General features: G+C 44.8%; 1 protein-coding gene across 1 annotated transcript; it reads right to left on the bottom strand.

Moving 5' to 3' along the window:
* Nucleotides 1–686: 686 nt before the first annotated feature.
* LOC145539733 (pulmonary surfactant-associated protein D) lies at nt 687–10,075 on the bottom strand. The gene is made up of 7 exons (XM_081573801.1): nt 9,877–10,075; nt 5,428–5,544; nt 5,037–5,144; nt 4,605–4,712; nt 4,127–4,243; nt 3,424–3,507; nt 687–1,276 (listed from the first exon to the last, which is right to left on the bottom strand). The coding sequence occupies exons 1-7, from the start codon at nt 10,073–10,075 to the stop codon at nt 900–902; spliced, it is 1,110 nt and encodes a 369-aa protein (XP_081429927.1). The 3' UTR covers nt 687–899.
* Nucleotides 10,076–23,621: the final 13,546 nt, after the last annotated feature.

Below are 23,621 nucleotides of genomic sequence, written 5' to 3' on the forward strand. Positions count from 1 at the left end.
CTTTGCCTGAGATTTCAAAAGGGATTAGGATTGTGTAGATGGTATATTTTCCCATGAGTCAATCGCAGTCACATTGTCAAGGGGAGAGAGATCCTGGGTGTTCAAGGGTGAGGGTCCTACTGGGTGTAAGGCCACTCAACCTGGCCAGAGAAGCTGGTACCTTCCTGCCAGGTCATCCCGCTACACCTGTGCAGCTTCCTAGGCTCAGGGCTTGAAGCAAAAGGCAGCCACTGAGAGACCTCCCAGCCCCAGGGCTACAGCTTGCATTGGCTAGAGAAGTCCAGGGTTTGGGAGAGGTCTTGAATGGAACACGACCTGGGGGAGGCATCTATAGAAGGAATTTAAGCTATGGGAGAGAATGACTCCAAGCCTGGAGTAAGTGTGAGGAGAAAAGAGAGCCAGAACTGAGGCTCCCAACCTCCTCCGTGGACTGGTCCAGTAGAGGAGGAGAGACAGGGAAAGAGTGATGCTGAGCAGCCAGGAGGATAAGGAAACCGCAGGCAGGAGAGGAAAAGGGAAGGAGGAGACAGTGATCAGTGGGGTCAAATGTGACCGATGGTTGGTGGAGATGGAGGGATGAGGCAGAGACACTGGATTTTGCAACAGGGGAGACTTAGAGACCTTCCTTTAGTCCTTGCTCCTGGGAAGGGAGGCTGCCCCTCTTTTCCTCTGACAAATCTTTCTGGTTTGAAGCCAGTTTCGAGCTTTATTCTGAGGGATGTGTTCCATAGGACCTCTGCCTCTGGCCTTATCCTGTGGCTCTGTGGAGAAGCCCTGGCCAGCAGAGGGTCACCATTTTATTGAAAAACTGGAAAAATGAAGCTCTGGGCACTGCCCACCCTCCCTCCCCCCGCCCCAACACACACACTGTGTGTGTGGGGGGGGTGGGAGGGAGGAGCTCAAAACTCGCAGATCACGAGGCGCTGCTCTCCGCAGACCTTGTCATTCCACTTGCCATTGGGAAAGATCTCCACGCAGTTCTCTGAGCCGCCATCATTGTTGGGCTCCTGGGGGGCCCAGTTGGAATAGACCAGGGGCTCCCCCGTGGGGTAGATGAAAGTACCCTCCTTCCTGGTATCGGTCATGCTCAGGAAAGCAGCCTTGTTCTGGGCTGTGGCCAGCTGAGTCAAGGCCTCATTCTCAGCTGCAGAACATGGGGAGGGCAACTGTCCTCCAGCCTGTGTGCAGATCTGCTGGGCATCCTGAAACGTTTTTTCAGAGCCTGCTGTCTTAAAGATCTTCTCCCCGACACTCCGGCCATCAGGGAAGAGCACCGCTAGGGGAAGAGGAGAGTCAGGTTGGGGATGTGGCAGCACCTAGACCTTGTGCTCCAACTGGAGTCCCAAGCCTCCTATCCAGGTACCAGGGCATCAGATAGGAAGAAAGTGAGGCACTTGGTTCTGAGCAGTCCTAGTTCCACAATGTGCCCTGTGAGTGGTGCCACGGTCTCCAGGTACAGGTGAGGACCCCGGAACTCAGGTGCGTATGTAAGAGGCCCAAAGTTGCCCAACTGTTAGATGTAGACAAGGATCAGACCTTGTTGGGGGTGACACTAAAGCTTGCACTTTCTGTTCCTCCCTGTGTTGCATGCCAGAATCAAGTTTTCAGTTACTCTGTAGGTTGGAATGACTTTGGGAGGGAAAGGATACCATGCAGCCCAGGGCAGTTCCTGAAAGTGTGGGAAACACCAAGTAGGGGGCTCACTCCAACCCCTCCATGACGATTGGGCACATGGGGTTGTCACAGGGAGTTCTGTGCTATCTGAAGGGGTGAGGGGAAGGAGACGATGGGGGTGCATCTGAGAGCAGCCTAATATCGGCCTCGACATGCTTGTGGGTGATGCAAGTCACTCAGCCTCCCTGGACCACTGGGCAGTGTGTGTAGGAATAGCAGGCAGGATGGGATCAGCACTAAAGACAGCCCTGTTTTGGAGCCAGAAGACCACGTGTTCATCCTCACCTTGGCAATGATGGTCCAGGTGGACACAAGAAAGTCACTTCCCTTTTCAGGGTCTCATTCCTTATTTCTAAAGTAGGGGTATGCTGTATAACAGTATCTTCTGTGTGACGTAAGTATCTCTTCTTATTATAACCTGTCCCCATCACTCTAACTTCTAGGGTCATACATGGAAATTTTCAGGGCTCCCTGGACTGTTTAAGAACCCAGGCTACACCCTGACCATCTGCCCTTCTCTGAGTAGCTTCAACAAGGACTCAGGGAACAGATTCTCTGGGGAATCAGGATGGCACCCAGATCAGCCCTAAACAAGGTCAGTGTAAGTCCATGTGACACTACTGGGTTTACATCCCATGCGTCTGGGTGGATGTGTATTTGTATGAGTGAATATGCCCATGTGTCTATCTGAAGATACATGGGCAGACTTAAGGTCCATCTGGATGGGAGAGCCTATGTGTACCTAGTGCTCATGTATGTAGATGGTGTCACATAGGTGATGGTGCTTAAGTACACATGTGTGTAGCCAGTGCATATGCCCAAGTTCTCTTTGTTTGCATCAGTGTGCATATGTGGGAGTAAATAGGCATGCAAATATGCTTGTGAAAGGAGGAAGACATACCAAACACTGGCAACTTTCATCCTTAACTACTTTGGTACTTAGTTGGCTTGAATCCTTAGAAGCCAACAATATGTCTCACCAGATCAGGCCCCTTTATTCTCTGCTCCTTCAGAAAATTTTTTATCAATCACTGAGTTTGGATGAATGATGTGAATGCAAAGCTATCATCACGGAGAGCAGAGAAGGAGGAGGGACAGTTGGTGGAGAGTCCCAGGGCACAGGGCACTAGTTGTATGTTCCAGGAGGCCTCTGCCTGATTAGGATCCAGGCTTACGGGAGAATCTCTGCTTTAAACACCACAAGAGGTACAGGGGGAGTCCAGAATGACCAGAGACTGGAGGCAGCCTGCTCCTGCCAGACCTAGGGGCATGTTTAGGGAGAGATACTTGGTGACCACACACTAAGGACAGGTCCCCAGCAGCCTTGAACCCCACAGGCAGCATCCCACCCCTACTCCCATGACCAAGTATGGATTCTCTGCTGCCCTGGGCTGTGTGGCTGCTTCTCTGTGCACTTGCATACCTGGCTCCACAGAGGAAAGACAAGGGTTGGGTGTCCCCTTGTCTGTCGTAGGGACCTGCCCAGGGTATGCCAGGATAAGGTCTGCTGAACTGGTGACACTGACCACTTCCTCCTCCTTATTCCGTGTGTCTACTTGCAGTTCCTGGAGCACAGCTCTCTCCCAGCCCTGTCCTTAGCCCCACTTCTGCCCCAGGTCTAGGTACAGTCCCAATCATGGTCCCAGCAAGTTCAATTTAGACCCAAGCCCAGCGAACTGCAAGCCAAGCCCAGACTAAGTCTGAGGCCCATACTCAGGGCCTGGCTCAGGGTCAGGTCCAAGAACTCACCTTTCTTATACTGAGAGAAGGCGTTCTGGAGGCGTTGTAGCTGTCCCTCTAAGATTGCCACCCGCTGCCTGAGAGCATTGACCTCTGCAGGAGAGAGAGGCCAAGTGAAGACAGATCCAGAACAGCCTGGGGTCACTCAGAGCCCAGCCTCAAGGGAAGAGTGTCCAAGTGGAGACACAAGTTGGGGGTGGGGTAAGGAGGTGGAACAGACCCCTAGGAAGCCCACCTCTGCTGACCTAGCTGGCCTCTGCTTCCCACAGGATTTCCTGTGTTTCTCTTGTGAACAGTATCCCCAGAGCAGGTCCCTGCACCTCACTGACAGTGAACCAGATTTCATTTTAATTCCAAATTCTAGGAATCTGATAGCACTTCCTTTTGCGGTGCAGTGGGTGGTATGGTTGTAGGAGAGGAATACATATAGCTTGAGTATTTTCCATCCATTGAGTTATTTGCTGTTCAGGCTTATCTGATGAATTGGAGAGAGAGGTTTGCTTGTCATAAAGATCAGATAGAAAATCTGCTCAGGTTGTCCTCCAGCGAGTCACAGAGGCTAAGACCAGAGTCCACCTCGCCATCCACTCTGTCAACCTTTCCTGCTTCTACCTCCATCTGCAACTAAATGGGTTGCCTGAGAGGAGAGCTGAGCTAAATAAGGCCTCCTCCCTGCCCTGTACCCTAGTGGGGGCCCCCAAGGCTTCCTTACCTGCAAGCCCACTCTCACCCTTTGCTCCTCTTTCTCCAGGAGTACCTCTGTCTCCCTTCAGCCCTGGGGGGCCCCTGGCACCTGAAGGCCCCTGTGGACCTTTGGCTCCAGCAGGCCCTGGGATTAGAGAAGTAGAAATGGGTGAGTGCTGAACATATATTTTAGCATTTTTGCGCCTACTCCTCACCCCTAAACATGGAATTCATATCCCCCTGCCATACACCTTCCACCTGTACAAAAGTCCATCTGTACCTGAAACCTCTCCTTGCATCCTCTCTGTACACTGACTGTCCCATAACCCGACAACCAGCCTTCTCTGAATACAGACAGTCCCTGCTGCTCACACCACCCTCTCCCTGGAGACAGACAGTTCCCAGAGCCCAACACTGGCTCTCATCCTGGAATGCCAGCTCTGACCTGGAGGGTGGTGGGGGTGGGCACAGGGAAACATGAGCCTAGCTCCACATCCATTGCTCACCTGCCGCCCCAGCACGTCCAGGGGCTCCGGGTTCACCAGGGGCACCTCTCTCTCCTTTGAGACCTGCAGGGCCTGGGGAACCCTGCATGCCTGGGGCACCCACTCCTCCTGAGGAAGGAACATATTGGGAGAAACACGGCTGAGAGTGTGCTCAGCAGGTACCATTTCCTCAGCAGTGCAGCTTATCACCCACAGCTCCAGGTGAGAGAGCGACCTGGGAGACTGCTCCTGACTGCCTGGCCTCCTCTGGGGACGGCATTGGGGAAGTTCAGTCAGTGTGGGAATGTGGGGGGGAGATGCCCAGGCCAGGCCTACCAGGTGTGGAGGTTCCAGGCTTTTCCAGACACTCTGCACACACCCTGGTCCCCACCAGGGCTGCCAATGTCACCCCTCCCCTCTCCCTCCCTCACCCACCACATACTACCCACCTACCTTTGGGCCCAGTCTCTCCTTTGGGGCCTGGTGTGCCTGGAGGTCCCATGTTCCCCTGCCTCCCTGAGGGGCCCTCTCTTCCAGCTGGACCAGGCATACCTGGAGGCCCTGGGAAAAAGGACCAGCCCGGTCAGTGACACTGAATCTCCTTGGAAGTGGGAGTGCAAAAAAGATGGGGCTGAATAGAAGTCAGACAGGCAGCCTCCTCCTAAAGATGTTGCCCTCACTCTCCGCCCTTCCCAGGAGCTCCAGTCTTCCCTGAAACAACCCCGTGCCACCTCGAGAATGACCTTCTTCCTCTTCCTGGGATAGAATCTGTGCATGCCTACAGCCATGTCCTAGTGGCAGCACACCATCTGCAGCCACCTGCATTCCATGTCCAGCTGCTCACCAGGTGGTCCAGGGTCTCCCTTTGGTCCAGGTTCTCCAGCAGAGCCATTGTCTCCTTTTGGCCCAATAGGGCCAGCTGGTCCAGGCATTCCTGCTCGTCCTGCTAGTCCTGGTGAACCTGTGGCAGAAAAGATGGACATAAAGCTGACCCAGCCAAGGAGGAGCCAGCTGCCTCCAGAGTCAGGGCCCTGGCATTCTTTCAGGGTTCTGTAGGGTGTAGACACTCCCCCTCCAGGTGACTGGACCAATGGTGATCCAGGAAATGTGTATCCACATCCTCATATTACAGGTGAAGAAACAGGCTTGCAGAATTGGAGACAGATCCAAACTAAGACTTGCCTGACTTTGCATACAGTGCACCTGCCCCTTCCCCATGGCCACAGTATTTAAGGCAGGTAAGTCTGTCAGCTTTTACCCTGGACCATGGACTCCCCACCCTCCCCCTTCCCAGAACCAAAGTTTCTGTCAGAAATGACACCTGACACTAATCACCAGAGGAATAGAAATCAAAAGCACAATGAGCTGTCACCTCACACCTCTCAGGATGGCTATTATCAGACAGCAACTAACAAGTGCTGGAGAAGTAGAGAAAACGAAAACTTTGTTCAGTAGGGATGTGAACTGGTACAGCCACTATGGAGAACAGTATGGAGGTTTCTCAGAAAGTGAAAACTAGAGCTACCGTATTATCCATCAATTCCACTTCTGAGTATTTAACTAAAGAAAATGAAAACACTAACCTGAAAAGATATATGTACCCCCATGTTAATTGTAGCGTCATTTATGGTAGCCCAGACATGGATGCAGCCTAGAGCCCAAGTATCTGTGGATGGATGAATGGATGTAGCAAATTCAGGGTAAACATACAATGGAACATTATTCAGCCATGAAAGGGAATGAAATCTTGCTATTTGCAGCAACACTGGTGAACTTTGAAGGTACTATACTTAGTGGAATAAGTCACAGAGAAGGGCAGTACTATACGATCTCACTTATATGTGAAATCTAACAAAAAAAAAACAAACAGAAACAACATATTCACAGATACAGAGACTAGATTTGTGGTTGTTAGATGTGGGGTTGGGAAGTGAGCAGAACGGATAGAAATATTCAAAAGGTACAAATGTCCAGTTAAAAAAAACCTGAGTCCTAGGAATACAATGTACAGCGAAGTTACTATAGTTAGTAATCCTGGGTTGCATGCTTGAACATTGCTGAGCAAGCAGATTTTAAAAGTTCTCATCACACACAAACTGTAACTACGTGTGTTGATGACATTGACATGACTTATTGTGACAATCATTTCACAATATATGCAAATATGAAATCATTATGATATACATCTGAATCTAATATAATATAGATCAATTCTATTTTAATATAAAGAAGAGAAAAAACTATGTAACATGTTTTTAAAATTAAAGAAGATAGTCAAAATTAATGTGCATCATTAAGTGATAAATGTAGGTTATAAATACTCTATTTAATTTGAATCGGTTTTTCCAGTATGTCCATGCATGTGTCATGCATGTGCATGTGTAACACACATTGAAAAAACCACAAGAACAGCATATACAAGTGTTAACCGTTGTTTTTTCTAAGGGGCACAATTCAGGCAATTTTAATTTTCTTCTTTTTGTGATTAGTGACCACATATTAATTGTTTTGTAAAAATGATCAAACATTTAAAAAAATCACATTACCGTAGAAGGCTGCCTAAGTCTGAAATTATGAGAGATTTACCTTCAAAGACTAAAGGGAGAAATGCCTATTGATTCAAGAATTATACACTCAATTCTGTAAGTTTGGTTATTCTTTTTTCATTGAGATGAAATTTACATAATATAAAAATAACCTTTTTTTTTCTCACTGTGATGTGTAGCTTGCAGGATCTCAGTTCCCCAATCAGGGATTGAACCTGAGGCCGGGCAGTGAGAACACTGAATCCTAACTATTGGACATCCAGGAATTTCCTATAATTAATCATTTAAAGTATACAATTTAGGGGCATTTAGAACATTGACATAATTGTACAACTACTACTTCTCTTTAGTTCAAAACTATTTCATTAATCCCAAAGAAAACCTCATACCCATTTATCACTACATCCCTGCCTCCTCCCAGGCCCTGGCTACCACTATGCAGCTGCCTGTCTCTGTTATCTATTCTGGATATTTTATATAAATACATACAGTATATGGCCCTTTGTGTCTGGCTTTTTAAACTAGGAGTGACATTCTTAAGGCTCATCCAATTTGTAGCACATCTCAGTACTTCATTCCTTTGTATGGCTGAGAAATGTTCTATAATAGGAAAACAACACATTTTCTTTATTCATTCACCATGGATAAACATTGATAGACACTTGGGTTGTTTCCATCTGTTGACTGTTGTGAGTAAAGCATTCATGTGTAAAAAGACAACAAAAGAAATCTGTCAGTTACTTCTAGTTTGTTCATTCACTTATTTGTTCATTTCCTCATTATTTCATTTCTCTGCTCACTGAGAAACTATCTGTGGAACATAGCTTTCTGCCTAGCACTGAGCAGGATGTAAATGTTAGCACCAGGTCCTGGTCTGCAAGGAATTTGTCATCAAATTTTAAACTGTGAGGCACAGGTAACAAGTGAAGAAAACAGTTTATGAGATGTCCCTCATCCCATCCCAGTACCCCCAACCCATGCAAATACTCAGAGGATACAGGACTTCAAGGTTGAAGAGGTTTCAAAGAGACCTGGAGAGGAGAGGTGACATTTCAGATCTGGAAACCATTCCCCCAGGGTAAGAAGGGCCAGGATTGCCTGGCCAAAAATGTGCAGGTGGTAGGAGACTGGTGTATTTGATGGGTGGTGAGAGCCTCTGTGCTGGACATTGTGTCCTGCTCTTAGTTTCAATTCTCACTAGGCAAGCAGTGGGAACCTGGAGGATGGGCCCCACATCCCAGACCCCCTGGTGCACTGTGCTCAGGTAGAGACACCTGGTCCCTGGCTGAGCCTCTCCTGGGCTCCCCCATGGCTGGGGAGGGCAGCAGGTACCTTGGAAGCAAGTCACTCCTTAGAAGGGAGCATTAGAGGTTGCCCATCCTTGTGCACAAACCATGGAGGCCATAAGAGCAGGGAGGTAGAGGAAGGGATACTTTTCGATTCAGGGCCCCTCAGGGAGCTAGAGAGAGCTGGCACCTTGAATACCACCCCTGCTCTGAGATCACGTCTAGGAGGCCTTCTCTAGCCCCAGCCCATTCAAGTTGGGAACTACTTTCTTTCTAAAAGACAGATACTTGTCTCTTACCCTACAAATCCTGGGGATGTTATGTATTCTTTTCAGCTTTAATGTTGTTCATTTCTTTCCTCTCCAATCAAAACACAAACTTCAGAAAGATAAAAGACCTCAGTTGATCCCTCCATAGCCCTGGCCCAGGGCCATGGTGGTCTCCTGGTCCTTGTAGCTGGTACATCGAATTCTCACTTCTTGCCAGTAAAAACCAGATCTTCTCCAGTGGGGCAGTGTTTCCAGACAATTCCCTTAATAATCAGTACATCTGGAAACCTCAGGAGAATTCAGCTGGTTGGGACAGCAGAAGGATAAAACTTTATCCTGAGGCCCAACGAAAAAATGAAGCCTTGGCTCAATTCTTTGTCACTCTGTGGTTGATATTATTCTCATCTACAGATGATTAAACTGAAACTTACAACACTGTCATCAGTTCAAAAATATTTAACATTCTGCAAAGACAACATTTAATAAGAATGAACAACAGTTAAGTTTTGGAGTGTGCGTGCTCAGTCGCATCTGACTCTTTGTGGATTTTAGCCTGACAGATTCCTCTGTCCATGATATCCTCCAGGCAATAATGGAGTGAGTTGCCATTTTCTATCCAGGGCATCATCGCAACCCTGGGATCAAACCCATGTCTCCTATGTCTCCTACATGAGTGTACTAAGTCACTTCAGTTGTGTGCAACCCAATGGCCCAAAGCCGGCCAGGCTCCTCTGTCCTTGGGATTCTCCAAGCAAGAATACAGGAGTGGGTTGCTATGCCCTCCTCCAGGGGATCTTCCTGGCCCAGGGATCGAACCTGCATCTCTTACATCTCTTGCATTGGCAGGCAGGTTCTTTACCACAAGGACCACCTGGGAAACCCAAGAGTTTTGGAATAGGGGCCTCCAAATACCAGTCATTCACTTATTGTTTGTACATTCTTGGGGTGGTTAGAGTCAGCAGATCCTAGGGGAGGAATCAGGACAGCTGGTTATGGAGCTGAAGGCTTGGGGAAGCCAGTCTTTGCCAATCAGTATAGCCATGTCTCAGGTGGACTGAAGATCTGGGGGAAACTCACCCTCTTGGGAAGACCATCTTCAAGGTTTCCACAGCAGAAGATTCAGAGTTTCTGGGTTAGTTACAATTCCAGTGCCCACCCCTTCCCACGGACAAGCCCATGGACCCAGTTCTACCTGGATCTCCCTTCTCCCCCCGGGGACCTTCTCTCCCATCTCGTCCATCACGACCAGGCAAGCCACCCTCTGGGGGGCTACACATGACCAGGGTACAGGCGTTGGCCATTGTTTTCTGGGAATAGATCTTCATTTCTGCTCCCAGGGATCTCCAGGGCTGTGTGAGCAGGAACAGCATGGAGAGATGGAGGAGAAGCATGTCCTAGGCAGAGGAACAGAAAGAGGGGGTGCTATTGGTCCAAGGAGGAAGATCAGGGCTGGCCCAGCTCCTGGAGGTAAGGAGAAGCTCTTCCCCCATCTCCACTCCCATCCTCTGGGGCCAAGAGTAGCAGGGCTCCAAAAGCAGTTTAAGGAAAGTTAGGATAAGGTCTGGCTAGGGAGGACATGAGTGGGCCAGCTGGACCTCTGAACTGGTCTGCCAGCAGCATGAATCTACTCTCAGATGCTCTGTGTCATCCCTTTTTGGGCTTGTCATCCTTGCCAGAGGCACTTTGGCCAGGATGTAGAATTCCTCATTGAGCCCATTGTCAAATCAGGAGGGACTCACTGAGGGCCCTTGTGTGGGACCCTTCCCTCTCTGGGCCTCTTTATCCCTTTTTATACCAGTAAGTTGGTTGCTTTAGCTCTTACAATGCTAGCTTGTTTCCTCTCACTTGCTGCCCTGGACAGACTAGTAATGGAGTCTGCAATGCTATCTGGAAAAAAATGCCAGAGTTCTAATGCTTGGTAAGGTCTGTCCTGAGCACAGAATGGTGATGACTGCTTATTTGCCAGGATTTGTCATTCCTGGGCTCCACCAGGAAAGTTTCTGGCACACCTAGAGTCCTGCCCAGACCTTCTGAGAGGACTTGGGACAGGGGCCTCATGGAAGAGGGGACGTTAGAGACAGGTGCCATCAGGGAGAGGCTGGCTTCAGAGGAGGAAAGCCAATGTCCAATAGAGCTTCTGGTTATCATCAGAAAGGGACTCAGGAGCTAAGTGAGATCAGGGTGGGTGCAGGACGTGGGTCACTCCCGTGTTGGGCTTCTTTCCTCTCTCAGAGAGAAACTGTAAAGTTTTGAGCATGGAAAAGAATCATAGGAGGTGCAGAGACCTGGAAGAAATCCTGAGGGACCTGTGCAAAGGACCAAGGGTTGCCAAGCATGCTGATGTAGTGGGAGGGAAGGGGTTTCCAGGCTAGAGAAGTGCTTCCTTTCAAGAGGAAGATGAAATGTACTTTCCAAAGGGACTTCCAGACAATGACATCAGAGATCTGGTTGGATATCACATCCAACTCTCCCCCTCTCCCTGTCCTGTAAACACATCTCCCACCAAACAAAGGGACAGAGTGAAGTGCACCCCCTTATTACCCCATTTTCTCCCATCTCCAACAGTGAACCTCCTAGAGTGGAAGATCAACACACACCCTGCCTTCTTCAACCACCCACATAAGCAGGGAGATATTCACCGGACATTGGAAAACAAATTAAGAGGCAAGGACAGAGACACTCACAGTTGCTTCCTCTAGGGCTCCAGCACGTCCAGGCAAATTAGAGTTCCTGGGCGAGAATTCACTCCTTATACCTGTCCTGTAACCTGACTCTCAACCACAGTTTCCTGAAAACTCTCCTCAAGAAGTAGGGTAATTTCCTTCCTTATTGACTCACTCAATTGCACCCTCACCTGGGTTCTGGACATCTGCCACTGAAGTTCATAGGACTATACACACTTTAGAGTTCAGAGAGCGCCCTCACCCCAGGATCTCATGGGTACCTCACTGCAGCCCTGTGAGTAAAGTGGCAGCATCAGTGTCTGTGTTTCACAGATGTCCAGGAATTCAAGGGTCAGAGAAGACCAATCAGCAAGTTGCACAATGACCTAGAGCTCTTGTAAAAGCAGCCTGCCTCTGCAGAGTCCAAGAAACAGCACCTGCTGTGCCCACTTCTCTTCCACCTTCATCTCAACATTCCTGCTCAGACACTAAGAAAGAGCTGGGAGCTGCTTGGCCAATCTGAGCAGAAGTGGGGCAAGTGAAGGGCTACTGAAGCAACAGCCTGTGGGAGACAGTGTCTGGGGGAGCTGCCATCTGGAAGGGGTCACTCTTTTGCTTTCTGCTGTAGATCTAGGACAACTCTCCACTTGCCTCAAGATGGCTTTCTCTGTTCTCTGGTCATCCCCTGCTCAGCCCTCCTTCACTCACATGACTATCCAGTTCTCTTAATTACAGGGTTTAATGGTAACTGCCTACATACTTGCTGCCCCAGACACTGGTTTCCCTGGTAACTGATGAACAAACTGACGTCAACTCCCTGTTAGACTGGTGGGTCCTCTCTTAAGCAATGAAAATTGCGCCCCCATGTCCTTCCTGTTCTCTGCTGAACATGGTTGCGCTAAGACCCTTCTTTTTTTGACACATAAGATTCCTTATCTAATAAGCCATGGACGTGTTTGTCCCTGTCTCCCAGCTCTTGCTTTGATCTCGAGGCTGGGCATCAACACGCGTGCACACCTGCAGGGTGAAGCCCAACAATTGGTGAGTCAGCCAGAAAGCTACAGAAAATCCCGTGAGTGCCGAGATGTTGGAGAATGAGGACTGAGAAGGGAACGTTGTGGGGATAATCCTGGGGTGTCATTCCCCTAGCACGTGAGTTCCTGTGAGAGATATCTTTCTCTTCCATTAAGCAGATGACATCCTATTAACCTCCATTTCTTTCCAGTTTAAAAGTAGCAGCCTGGGCTGCAGGTTCACCTGACTGCATGGGGAGGGCTTGTGATACAGGCAAAAGAGCCTTTCTGGTTTTATTGTTTTCTACGAAATACAAACATACCCCTGACCCACCACCCCTAAACAATTATAGGTTTTAGGGACACTAACTGGGACAGGCTTGTGAATTGGCCATGGTGGGTTACCCTGAAGGGTTTGGGTGGGACCTGTGGCAATGGTGAAATAAAAAGAGTACCCTCTGGGCTTCTGGTCTCAGGTGTGGGAGGGGGCAGAGCAGGGATATAGTGTCAAGGAACAACGCTCTATGCAGCCTACATGTTTTACAACAGGTGGAAGCTGTTATAGTGGGCCTAGTCAAGTTGCTGAGCAATGCAAAAGAACACTGCTTTAGTGGCCATGAAGTTCAGGAATGGACTGATAAAAATGCCATACCCTGGCGTTTCCACCTGTCCTACAGCCCTACTGCTTCTGGGCTAATAGAAGGATGAGTGGACTAAGTAAGCAACAACTGATACAGGAAACCCACTGTCTCAACTTGTGAACCAAGAGGCTAGCTTAAGTCACGGAACTTGTCATTAAATATTCCAGCAGCAGTCAGCACAGGGCGTACCTACATCATGTTAACCCAGAGGCAAACTAGTCAACATCATCAGAGTTCAACTGTTGACCACTCAAGTATCACTGCCAGCTAACGATCAGGAAAATAACTCACTTTTGCCCTTGCCACAGGATCTACGCCAGGGGAACATATTGTAAGTGGCCCTGGGACTAAAACTGGCAGGCAAGTCCCAGGTGTTTTGGGTTTGCAGCCCTGTGAGGATTAAGACTAGAAAGGAACTTAGACATTTCATCTGGACTCACCTAAGAAGACAAAGAAATTAATCTAGGTCCCCTACTAGAGACTATAAAGAAAGCTGAGTGCTGAGGAATTGATGCTTTTGAACTATGGTGTTGGAGAAGATTCTTGAGAGTCCCTTGGACTGCAAGGAGATAACCAGTCCATCCTAAAGGAGATCAGTCCGGGGTGTTCATTGCAAGGACTGATTTTGAAGCTGAAACTCCAATACTTTGGCCACCTGATGCGAAGAGTTGACTCATTGGAAAAGACCCTGATGCTGGGTAGGATTGGGGGCGGGAAGAGAAGGGGACGACAGAGGATGAGATGGCTGGATGGCATCACCGACTCGATCGACATGGGTTTGGGTGCACTCCAGAAGTTAGTGATGGACAGGGAGGCCTGGCATGCTGCGGTTCATAGGGTTGCAAAGAGTCAGACACGACTGAGAGACTGAACTGTACTGAACCTGCTAAAGAAAGGCACCATTATATTAACCTTGTCTTTTGTTACACCCCGTCCAGTGTTTGACACTGGCTGAAGAGGACTGAGGTTGGATAGCATAATGGAACTGCAGCCCAGGACAAAAATTGCAGTCAAGGGTGTTAATATGTCACTATCCTGTTACTGCTAGTATTTTGCTTAATGGTCATGATCTTCACTGCAATGAGCTTGTTGCTGCTGCTGCTGCTGCTAAGTCGCGTCAGTCGTGCCCAACTCTGTGCAACCCCATAGACGGCAGCCCACCAGGCTCCCCTGTCCCTGGGATTCTCCAGGCAAGAACACTGGAATGGGTTGCCGTGTCCTTCTCCAATGCATGAAAGTGAAAAGTTAAAGTGAAGTCGCACAGCCATGTCCAACTCTTAGCGACCTCATGGACTGCAGTTTACCAGGCTCTGCCATCCATGGGATTTTCCAGGCAAGAGTACTGGAGTGGGTTGCCATTGCCTTCTCTGGGCTGGGTTTAAAGCTATATGCTATTGTTGTCCTCAGGAATTCCATGAAAAACTGACCTGAGAAATGCCTGTCTCCAAAGGTTGCCTACCTTTTAGACTGTCAGTATTCACCAGCTGTTGTTGTTTGTGTTGCATTTGTGGTATCTGTTTATGGTACACCTCTATATACCTGAGCCCAGGAAATTTGTGGAAGAGGGGATGACCAAGATATTAAGGGGTGTGCAGGTTATGTAGGGGCGGAGTGTATGGTCAGCCCATTCAAGATAGCTGTTCTCTTGCTCTTTCTACACCTCCCTGCTCAACCAGTCCCTGCTCCACTCACAGGTCTATCTAGTCCTCTTAAATATAGGGCTTAATTTGTAACTGCCTACATGCTGGCTGCTGCCCTAGCTGCAGGATTCCCTGGTAACAGATAAGCCAACTGACATCAATTCCCCCTGTAAATCGTAGGGAGACACTTTGACACTTCTCCCCAGTGTCAAAAATTGCTGCCATTTCCTATCTATAAATGGTGGCATGTCACTCTGGGAGTTTCTGTTTCGAAAATGTAAGATGCCCTGTCCAATAACTATTGATGTCTTTGTTGCTGTCTCTTCCTCTTACTTCAGTCTTAAGGCAGGGCATCTGCAAGGCACAAAGGCCTGTGAGGTCCATCCCAACAGCACTGGGCAGGTTGCTTTGATTTGGGTCTCTGGGAACTGTCAGGGGCGGTCTGGCACTGGGGCCTTCTGCCAGAGCATTCACAGACCCTCTTCTGCTCTGTTCTGGATGCTGAGCTCTGACTCTAAAACCATATCACGGGCAAGAAAAAGGAGACATGGACATCAGAAGAAGTAAGATTCTACTCTTTCCCCCTTGACCTGTCAGGCAGAGGGCAATGTCTCTGAAGCCAAATCTTGGGGGTTTGATTTATACCTTTCATCTCATCATTGCAAGATAGGTGCAAATTCAGAGCAACTGTCCACACCAGGCTAGGAGTGGCTTCTCCATTGGATGGCTAGAATGTAGGGCTCCTCATATAGTATTGCCTGTCTTGTCCTTTCGTTTCCTTAAAGTTGACATCTTAGTATCTCCCATTTTTTGGTTCTTAGGGGAAATAGTGATCTGCCTTCCCTTCACTACCCAGAGTACTCATCAGGTATACAGGCATTCCTTAAAACATTTCCCCCTCTGCTAAGAGCTGGGATCCAAATGAAAAATCACCTTCTCTGGCTCAGATGCCTTTCCTGGTTTAGGCATGGATTGAAATTCATGCCTTCAGTGGGCATGTGCCCACTTGATATGACTATAAGCTCATCTCTTATGTACAGATGTTCAGACATAAGCAGCCACGATGTCCTGAAGAAAAGCACCTTAGTTAGAATCACCACTCTTTCTTCAGGCTGTACTAGGAGAGACACTTTTCTGTTGAGGTTGAATTTCCGTTCCTTCCATGCAGAACAGAAGAACACAGGGTCTTGCAAGCCAGTTGAAGCAGGATCATGGTTTTTTGGATACAAATGACTCTTTCAGAGACTCAGATATACCCCAAACCACTATCTTCCTACCTTTTGGAGAACAACAGTTCTCAACCAGGGATAATTGTGTCTCAACTCCAATCAAGGAGGAGGCCAATGAACTGAGATGATTAGGTTATCAAGGGGTAGGGGAGGGTGGATTTGGGGCAGGGTTTGTATGGGCTCCTAGGGCTCTCAAACCCAAGATCTTGGCAACCAATGTACCTCTGTTTCATAATCACTTACTTCAGAACTTACCAGAGAAGTGGTCTCTTCTTGTACCTTGGAGATAAGGGATAAAGGAATAAACCACATGCCCAACCAGCCTGATCTCTCATTATTTTATGCACATTCCTTCTTGACCATCCATTCAAATGAGCCTGTACCACTCAGCCACTTAAGGCCACATGTATTCCCAAGGGATGAACGTTAACTACTAGGATTTGAGTAAATGATGTCTCAAACACCCCAGAGGAAAGCAAGAGAAACATGTCTTCTTGAGAGTTCAAGAAGGGTGGGTGAGGGGGGCTTGGTACAAAGGTGGAAAGGTACAAAGAACCCCCATCAACTGGTGGCCCAGTGGTTAGGATTCCTGGGTTTCACAGCTGTGGCCTGGGTTCACTTCCTGGTCAGGGAACTGAGATCCCATAAGCCACATGGTACAGCCAAAAACAGAAGAACAAGTCTTCTCCCCAGTGTGCCCTCTTTGAAGTTCCTGTAACCCATAGCTTATTGGTTTGTTTCTTTTGTTTTTGGCCATGGAGCAAGGTATGGGGGATCCTAGTTCCTGACCAACAATGGAACCCATATCTCCTGCATTGCAAGCAGGAAGTCTTATCTACTTGACCACCAGGGTAGCTCCTACGTAGCTTATTGGGTACTGTAACATTTGTAAAACCCTGATCTGTAATAAGTTGCTTTACTTTATTTGTTGGTAGTCTGAATATGGCTTCCTCTAGATTAACTATTTTGTTCCTAGCTGTCTCTTTGATCACTAAATACATTTTTTTCCCTTTTTTATATGAACTATTCCATTCAAAATTATTCTACCAGTCCGTAAGCTGTCCTGTGTCAAAGCTATCTGAAACTGTAGGGCCAAAGAGGAATCCTGGTCTGAAAACTAGGATTATGGGTATTATTTTATTGAGTCTCCATAGTATATATTGTTCATTATTCTCTAGTGTTGACAGCAGTCATCAAGGACAACATCCCATAATCAAATCGGCCCTGTTGCTTACATTCTCTACAATGTCCTCATGTGACTTCATTTTCTACTGTGAGCTGAATATCCAGTACAGGTCCCTTCCCCATCAGTGAATGTACCAAACCAAGCTTTCCTCCATTGGTAGAAGATATAGAAAATTTATTTTTGTTTAATCCTTCACACTGTATGATATAACTTGTAAAAACTGTTCAGTAAAATACTTGATATAAAATATTGATTCAAAATTGCTAGCCCAGATTATCTCTTTACCTTGATCCTGAGAGATAATGAAAGAGAAATTCAAACATACTTGGATTCTAGGTTCTGGAATGCAAAAACTTCTTTTTTTTCAAATTGAAATATATTTGACATACAGCACTGTGTATATTTCAGATGTACAACATATTAATTTCATATATTTATATATTGTAATATGATTGCCATTGTAGTGATAATTAGCACCTCTATCATAAAACAGTTATAATTTCTTTTTAGTGGATGGAATATTAGGTTCTAGTCTCTCAGTTTCATTACAATAGGATATTGTCTATATTCACTAGGTATTTGATTTCTAGGACATATTTACTGGAAGTTCATGGTTCACGCACTGTTGAAGCCTGATTTGGAGGATTTTGAGCATTACTTTGCTAGCATGTGAGATGAGTGCAATTGTGTGGTAGTTTGAACATTCTTTGGCATTGCCTTTCTTAGGGATTGGAATGAAAACTGACCTTTTCTAGTCCTGTGGCCACTGCTGAGTTTTCTAAATTTGCTGTCATATTGAGTGCAGCACGCTCACAGCATCATCTTTTAGGATTTGAACTAGCTCAACTGGAATTCCATTACTTCCACTAGCTTTGTTCATAGTGATACGTCCTAAGGCCCACTTGACTTCGTATTCCAGGATGTCTGGCTAGGTGAGTGATCACACCATCGTGATTATCTGGGTCGTGAAGATCTTTTTTGTATAGTTCTGCTGTGTATTCTCACCACCTCTTCTTAATATCTTCTGCTTCTATTAGGTCCCTACCATTTCTGTCCTTTATTGAGCCCATCTTTGCATGAAATGTTCCCTTGGTATCTCTAATTTTCTTGAAGAGATCTCTAGTCTTTCCCATTTTATTGTTTCCCTCTTTTTCTTTGCACTGGTCACTGAGGAAGGCTTTCTTATCTCTCCTTCTATTCTTGGGAACTCTGAATTCAAGTGGGTATCTTTCCTTTTCTCCTTTGCCTTTAGCTTCTCTTTTCTCAGCTATTTGTAAGGCCTCCTCAGACAACCATTTTGCTTTTCTTTTTCTTGGGGCTGGTCTTGATCATTGCCTCCTGTACAATGTCACAAACCTCCATCCACTGTTCTTCAGGCACTCTATCAGATCTAATCCCTTGAATCTATTGGTCACTTCCACTGTATAATTGTAAGGGATTTGATTTAGGTCATACCTGAATGGTCTAGTGGTTTTTCCTACTTTTTTCAACTTAAGTCTGAATTTGGCAGTAAGAATTTATGATCTGAGGCACAGTGAACTCCCGGTCTTATTTTTGCTGACTGTATAGAGTTTTTCCATCTTTGGCTGCAAAGAATATCAATCTGATTTTGGGATTGATCTATAAGCAGGTCTAGTGGTGATGAATTCCCTCTGTTTTTATTTGTCTGGGAAAGACATTCTCTCTTTCTTTGAAATGATTATTGTTTCTGGGTAAAGTATGCTTGGTTTAAATTTTTCTCTTTCAGTGCTTTGATTATATTCTGCCCTTTCTCCTGAACCGCAAGGTTTTGCTGAAAAATTTGCTGATAGTATTATGGGAGTTCTCTTACATATGACAAGTAGCTTTTCTATTTCTACTTTCAAAATTCTCTTTGTTCTTGATTTTGATAATTTGATTATAATTTGTCTCGGAGTAATCTGCTTTGGGTTGATGCTATCTGGTGTCATTTGAGCTTTATTAGTTTCATTGTCCATTTTTCCTCCCAAGATTTGGGAAGTTTTCAGCCATTTTCTCCTTAAATATACTGCTCCTTTTTCTTTCTCTTCTATCTCTGAGACTCCCATAATGTGTACAGCAGTTCCTTGATGGTATTCCATAAATCATGCAAGATTTCCTTAAGAGAAAATATTGAGAGCAAGTGAGAATTCAAATTATGCTAGGGACAAAAGAGTAAAGAATGTGAAAAATACAGGGAGATTGTGGGTAAAGAATATAAGATAAAGGAGACTTGTGAAATCAAGAATAGACTCTCTAGAGAAATAAATGTATTGAATTGAAAATAAGAAAGGTTGAGGTGGTGGAGAGAATAGTTTAGGAAAAAACAGCAAATGATAAGTGAGAAGAAAGCATATATTCAAAGAAATGACGAGTATAGAAGTATTCATACATAGAAATGTCACAATATAAATAAAGAAAAAAGAGGAAGAAGAGAAAAATGGGAAAAACACTAAAATTGAAAAAATGTTCATCAATAAATACACAAAGCAATAGAAGACCTATAACATTGTATAACCATAAAAGGAAAAAGAAATGATCAGAGAAGCAGAAATGATATATAAAACACAAAAAGAATATGTGAACAAATGTCATCTCTACAGATAACTAGCCATATTAGCAAATGATGAGGAAATAGATAAACAATAATGGAATAGATATTAAAGGAAACAGAATAAATGTAAAACCTAGAGAAGACTGCATTTCTATGATGAGTAAAAGGGACCTAAGGACAGTAAAGAGAGGTCAAGGATTAGAGAATAGCAGTGATGTATGCCAATTATTTCCCAATGAAACAAAAATATATCAAAAAAAGAATTAGGGAATTGAAAGGAAATTATGTTTTCTGAGCACAGGAAAATGCAGAAATGAATTAAAAGAGCAAAAATAGTGTAAGAGAACACAAGTGAAAGCAAAGCAATTGAAAAAATGAACCCATGTGAGGCTATCAATGGGGATAGCTCAAGAAATGACAGAGATGCCAAAGAGAATTAAAGTGAGCTACAAATAAAGGGTGTAAAGCAATTAGAATATAAACAGTAGACTCTTTTGGGCCAGGCAGACTTCTAAACAATTTAGCTGTAATAATTTATTTAATCTTCACACAACTTTATGGGAGAATTAGATTTATTCCTATTTTACAGATAGGAATGCTGAAGCACAGAGAGAACAAATATCTTGCCCAAGGTCCTACATCTAGTAAGTGATAGAGCCGAGATTTAACCCAGAAAACCTGACTTAGAAACAGCTCTTCTAACACTGTGCTATGACAACTGAAAGAAAAGAGAATGGAATAAAATCAGAGAAAGAAAAATTTTTTTAATGGAGACATGTGGGTGAGAAAAGGAAGTATGAAGACTAAGAAAAGTTGTGCATTGTGGTAAAAAAAAAAAAAGAAAAGAAAACAATGCTGGAAAAAATGAAAGAAAACAGAACAATGATAACTGATGAAAAAAGACAACATATATAGAAAAAACTGAGAAAAATGTGACAGTGAGCATCAAAGGAGAAAAAATAAAAATTTCTGAAGTCTGCCTTCATTATACCCTGTAGGAACTGAAGCAGAAGTGACTCATGTGAAAGGGATTCCTCTTCCCCAGTGCAGGTGGGAAGTGAATAAGAGGCTGCAGCAGTGAGGAGTGCTTCCCAGGTGGCTCAGCGGTAAAGGATCCTCCTGCTAATGCAGGAGACCCGAGGTTCAATCCCTGGGTCAGGAAGATCCCCTGGAGAAGGAAATGGCAACCCACTCCAGGATTCTTTCCTGGAAAACCCCACAGACAGAGGAGAGGCCTAGCAGGCTACAGCCCATGAGATTGCAAAGAGTCAGACACAACTTAGTGACCAAACAGCAGCAGCAGCTGGTGAGGAAGCGTCAGCCCGAAACTTATAAGGAACAGGTGGTGTTCACATTTCCCATCTGGGATGTGTTCACATTTCCCATGTGATTATCCTATTACCCACACTGGCCATTAGGCGCTCTAGGGTGAATCTCTGAGATGGTGTTAAGACAATGGACAAATTATTTGCTGCAGCAAATTATTCTACTACTGATTTATTGTGACAGCTGCCAAGGGAAATAAGCCTGTAGGGACACAGACTTTTCCAGAAATAAACATGGCATTCACAGAAATCCAGGGATAAGAAATAGGAATGGAAATCAAGTTCTTCTGGTGAAACAATAAGTTAACTAGTAAGTTTCAGTATATCAACCTGATAGAATACAATGCAGTATTTTAAATTATGTTTTAAGAAGACAATATAAGTATGAAAATGACATATTAGTGTTAAAAACAAAACTTAAAATAGGTTCTAAAGTCTTACTTAAATGTTGATTGCAATTATTTCAGAATACACATCCATGTTATTAGAGACAAAGGGAAATGTATAATATTTCTGATTGTAGATGATCCATAATTTGTTCAATTAAAACCTTCTTTAGGGGCCATGGGGAAAGGATAGAGTTGTAGTTTGGGGTTAGCAGATGCAAACTATTATATACAGACTAGATAAAGAAGAAGGTTCTACTTTATTGCATAGGGAGATATATTCAATATCCTGTGGTAAACCATGATGAAAAGTAGGGAAAAAGAATGTCTGTGTGTGCATACATATACATATATATATATGGACACACACGTATATATATATATTTTCAGCTATATATATAGCTGAATCCCTTTGCTATAGAGCAGAAATGAATACAACACTGTAAATTCAATACACTTTAATTTAAAAAAAAGCTTTTAAGTGATATTGTCTCTTAAATAAAAAAATAATAGAAAGGAAAAAAAACCCAGTATATTTGCCAAATGCTTCTATGATGAAAAATATCATTTTCCTCTGATATCATTAGTGGCACTGTCTAAATTCCATGAAAAGAAATGCCATATTACAAACCATGAAATAAAATAGGAAATAAAATAGTATCTTTAAAAAGTAAATAATAAAAATATCTTTAACCATGAAAGTACTAAGTAGACTGGCATTACATTTCCTTTCAAAACTAAAGCAAAAACCATTGGTAAATAATTTATCATCTCTAATAAAAGGAAGCATATTAATTCACTTGAAAGCCCAACATTTTACTGATATTCTGGATGCCTGATGTCCTCTGCCAGCATTCACAAGTTGTTTTGTGAAGTTTGCTCAGCGTTCAGATGTTCTTTCGATAAGTTTGTGGGGGAGAGAGTGGTCTCCCCGTCCTATTCCTCCGCCATCTTAGCCCCGCTCATTTTTTTACTGATATTCTGTTCTGAAGAGAATTATAATATGAAAATTTGCACAAAGGGCATGAAAAACATTTTGAATATGCCTACTTTAATGACTTTTGGTGAATAGCTTTGGATGATAGCAGATCACCCTATTTCTTAGCCTCATTTTTGCCAGTGATTGCAGGTATATTACAATCCAAATGCCAAGATTTGTTCACCTTTGTTTATGGACTAGGATATTTGCTCACCATATACATCTATCTAGTGGTGTCCTGGCAAAGTAGCTCATCGAAGTAAAAAGTACTTCTTCATGCTGCTGCTGCTGCTAAGTCGCTTCAGTCGTGTCAGACTCTGTGCGACCCCGTAGACGGCAGCCCACCAGGCTCCCCCATCCCTGGGATTCTCCAGGCAAGAACACTGGAGTGGGTTGCCATTTCCTTCTCCAATGCATGAAAGTGAAAAGTGAAAGTGAAGTCGCTCAGTCGTGTCCAACTCTCAGAGACCGCATGGACTGCAGCCTACCAGGCTCCTCTGTCCATGGGATTCTCCAGGCAAGAGTACTGGAGTGGGGTGCCATTGCCTTCTCCGTACTTCTTCATAGTGTTTTCTAATTTTCATGCGTTCAATCTATAAATGGTTTAACGATCAGTTTTTTAAATTTCTCAATGTGTCCTTAAGAGCTACTATTTGCCAACTCCCCAGAACACTACTGCTTAAAAAAAAAAAAAAATAGATATCATGAACTTTCTGGTTTTTCTTTTCCTTTCTGAGTTCACAGAAAAGTATGGTTATACCAACCACTTGAAATTTAAAAAAATCCAAGGATGACATGATTATTGAATATTTGAGCATATTTTAAAAGAATCTTCACCTGATCAAAAAGCATTCTTCAAGGTCTTAATCTATATGAGCAGAGTACCTTTTCAAGTGAGGTTAATGCTATTCACATGCATGATAACTCCAAATAAATGAACTGACTTCTACTAACTTGAGAAACATAACATGTGCTGGCTACTTCCATTCACTAGTCACTGCATGCTGTGTGACCTCACCAAAGCTGTTAAGCCAAGTACTCCTGCCAAAAATTAAACTACCTTGACAGGTTATTGATACAAATGTCCACAGTGGGTCAAGACCTCCTGCTCCTTTTAGGAAATATTGTGACCCCAAAATTGAATCATGTCTAATTTAGCTCTATTCACATAATATGCATCTAAGTTTTGCCTTTCGGACAGAAAAGAATAGAAAATACATTCAATCAATAATATGATCTATCCCATGACATTCTCTCAATTTGTTTAATCTATTACTTTGTGTCCTGATGCTGCAGCCTCTACCTCCCCCAGCCCATAACCTAT

Source organism: Giraffa tippelskirchi, chromosome 2 (genome assembly GCF_054371585.1).
Source record: "Giraffa tippelskirchi isolate mGirTip1 chromosome 2, T2T-mGirTip1v1.2.pri, whole genome shotgun sequence".
NCBI lineage: Eukaryota > Metazoa > Chordata > Mammalia > Artiodactyla > Giraffidae > Giraffa > Giraffa tippelskirchi.